This window comes from Myotis davidii, unplaced genomic scaffold (genome assembly GCF_000327345.1).
Source record: "Myotis davidii unplaced genomic scaffold, ASM32734v1 scaffold1895, whole genome shotgun sequence".
Taxonomy (NCBI): domain Eukaryota; kingdom Metazoa; phylum Chordata; class Mammalia; order Chiroptera; family Vespertilionidae; genus Myotis; species Myotis davidii.
In genome coordinates this window covers 134,813-137,391 of record NW_006286306.1, presented here as the reverse complement: position 1 = coordinate 137,391, position 2,579 = coordinate 134,813, and the positions used below count along the sequence as shown (strand labels likewise).

The window sequence follows — 2,579 nt, the reverse complement described above, 5'->3', positions numbered from 1 at the left end:
CTGCCACCTGGTTGTTATCTCCCGAGGGGTCCCAGACTACGAGAGGGCCCAGGCTGGGCTGAGAGACCCCCCCTTCTCCCCCAAGTGCACAAATTTTTCTGCACCGGGCCTCTAGTAGGAATATAAAATACTGAATACTACATGGGGAAGATGTTAGAGAAATTTCTTTCTTAAAAATAGGAGAGTCTAGGTTTCCACATTTTAACATAGTCCTTAAGAGGCTCTATAACTTTGCCATCAGTTTATCTTGAAAAATGAAATTAGAATTGATTTTTTCTTTATTAAGGTATTACAAATGTGTCCTTATCCCCCCACTGCCCTCCCACCCCACTCCCGTTTGTGCCCTCACACCCCTGGTTTCTGTGTCTAGAATTTCTTATTTCATAATCATTGAGGGAAAGTTTCAAACTTTATTCTGGTGGTTCTCAAACTTTGGTATGCATAAGAGTAATCTGGGAAATTGTTTAAAATGCAAACTCCTAGCCCCATGGCTAGAGTCTTATTTAGAGTGTCTGAGATTGGCCTAGAAATATGCATTTAAAAAAGAAACTCCCCAGATAATTTTGACCTTGCAATAAAAAATATAACTTAATTTTTAATACACTTGACTATTCTAAGAGATGAGCCATTAAGAATATAATGGACAATTATTGGATTTGATATACTAGGCCTGCATTTTTTTAAGTGCAACAATTCCAAAAATTGCCTAATACTACACTGTACACCTGAAACTAATAATATTGTATATTAACAGTAACTGAAAAATTAAAAAAGAATTAAAAATCACCAAAATATTGCATAGGATGATTACTTATTTATTCTTTCAAGTCATTCCTATAGTGTTTCTCTAAGAGGAATAAAGTTAAACAAAATTTAAACTTTGCATGAAACTCAAAATACAGTATTTAAGTATGCCAATATAGAAAAACTAAAAGCAAGCTGATATGTTCAAAATGCATCATTTAGGAAAATTTGACTTATATTATAATTGAATGGGGACTCCTCTTTTGTGTCTTTAAAATAAAAATCAAAGAAAGTTGCTTGTACTCATTAAAAGAAAAATCATTCCTAAACGTGCAAGTCCTTCATATACTCTACAAAATAAAAATTTTCTTTTTTTGAGGAACTTAATTTTTGTGGTATTAAGTATAAAAGTTTGTTTTGTGCTACTGTATACGTAAAAGAAGAAAAAACTACTGATCTATTCAGTTAATGAAAGCCTTACCTGAGCAATTGATTCTGTTTGCAAATGAGCTCGAGATCCACATGCAATAGCCATTTGATCCTGAAGAAAAAGCAATTATAGGTTTCAATATTTAAATATCATTAATAAAAATATTTATTTCCAAAGTGAATATTTTGAAAAGTGAATTTTTTAGAAACTAACTTTTTGAGAAAGTAACATTAAATATCATTAAAGAAGTTTATTGAGGAGTTTAGAATATGTAGTTTCAAGAAGCCTAATTAAACTTACTAAGAGGATACTATTAAGGGGTAAAGATTACTTAGGGGCATGTATTACTTCAAAATTCGTAAAAAAATTTTTCTGATTAAAAATACCATCCTTCCAAAACCGGTTTGGCTCAGTGGATAGAGTGTCGGCCTGCGGACTGAAAGGTCCCAGGTTCGATTCGGGTCAAGGGCATGTGCCTGGGTTGTGGGCACATCCCCGGTGGGGGATGTGCAGGAGGCAGCTGATCGATGTTTCTCTCTCATCGATGTTTCTGACTATCTCTCTCCCTTCCTCTCTGTAAAAAGTCAATAAAATATATTAAAAAAAATACCATCCTATATAATAAACAGGTAATATGCAAATTAACTCTCATACCATAACACCATCACAAGATGGAAGTGCACACAGCAAGGGCGGGGCTGGCTGCTCTGTGCACCTGCCGCCACAGTTCTTGCAGCCCTGTGGGGAGGCAGGAGGCCCGGCAGCTGCTCTGCGAACCTGATGCTGGGGTTCCCATGGCCGAACCAGCGGGCGGGGCCCAGCTGCAGGTGTGTGGCTTCCTTGGAGTTCCCCGGGCACTGCCGGGGGGCGGGTCCTGGCTGCTGCTCTGTGCGGTTTCCACCAGGGTGACCAGTCTGGCAGGTGAGAGCAGTTGGGGGTGATCGGGCCAGGACAGGAGGGCAGCTGGTGGCTATCGGGCCATCAGGGAAGGGAAATTGGGGAGACTGAGCTGGCAGGGGAAGGCAGTTGGGGGCGACTGGGCCAGAAGGGGAGAAGTTAGGGGGTGATCAGGCTGGCAGGCAGAAGCAGTTACGGGCAACCATGAAGGCAGGCAGGAAAGCGGTTAGGAGCCAGCAGTCCCAGATTGTGAGAGGACTGTCGGACATCCCCGAAGGTGTCCCAGATTGGAGGGGGTGTAGGCTGGAATGAGGGACACCCCGCCCCCAGTGCACGAATTTTGTGCACTAGGCCTCTAGTGTTAATCTAATCTAATAAAATAGAAACATGGTAATTGGCGTACGACCGCTATCTTCCCATTGGCTAATCAGGGAGATATGCAAATTAACTGTCAGCCAAGATGGTGGCCGGCAGCCAGGCAGCTTGAAACTAACATGAGGCTTGCTTG

General features: G+C 41.2%; 1 protein-coding gene across 4 annotated transcripts in view; it reads right to left on the bottom strand.

Moving 5' to 3' along the window:
- ALG5 (ALG5, dolichyl-phosphate beta-glucosyltransferase) overlaps window positions 1-2,579 on the bottom strand; it is a 97,194-nt gene that overhangs the window by 41,315 nt on the left and 53,300 nt on the right. For 3 of the 4 annotated variants that reach the window (XM_006757849.2, XM_006757848.2, XM_015560101.1), the window contains one exon: window positions 1,226-1,285. The exons of the other annotated variant lie outside the window; for it this stretch is intronic. In XM_006757849.2, coding sequence (XP_006757912.1) covers window positions 1,226-1,285 — 60 coding nt within the window. The remainder of the gene's footprint in view (window positions 1-1,225; window positions 1,286-2,579) is intronic. 4 annotated transcript variants of the gene reach the window in all.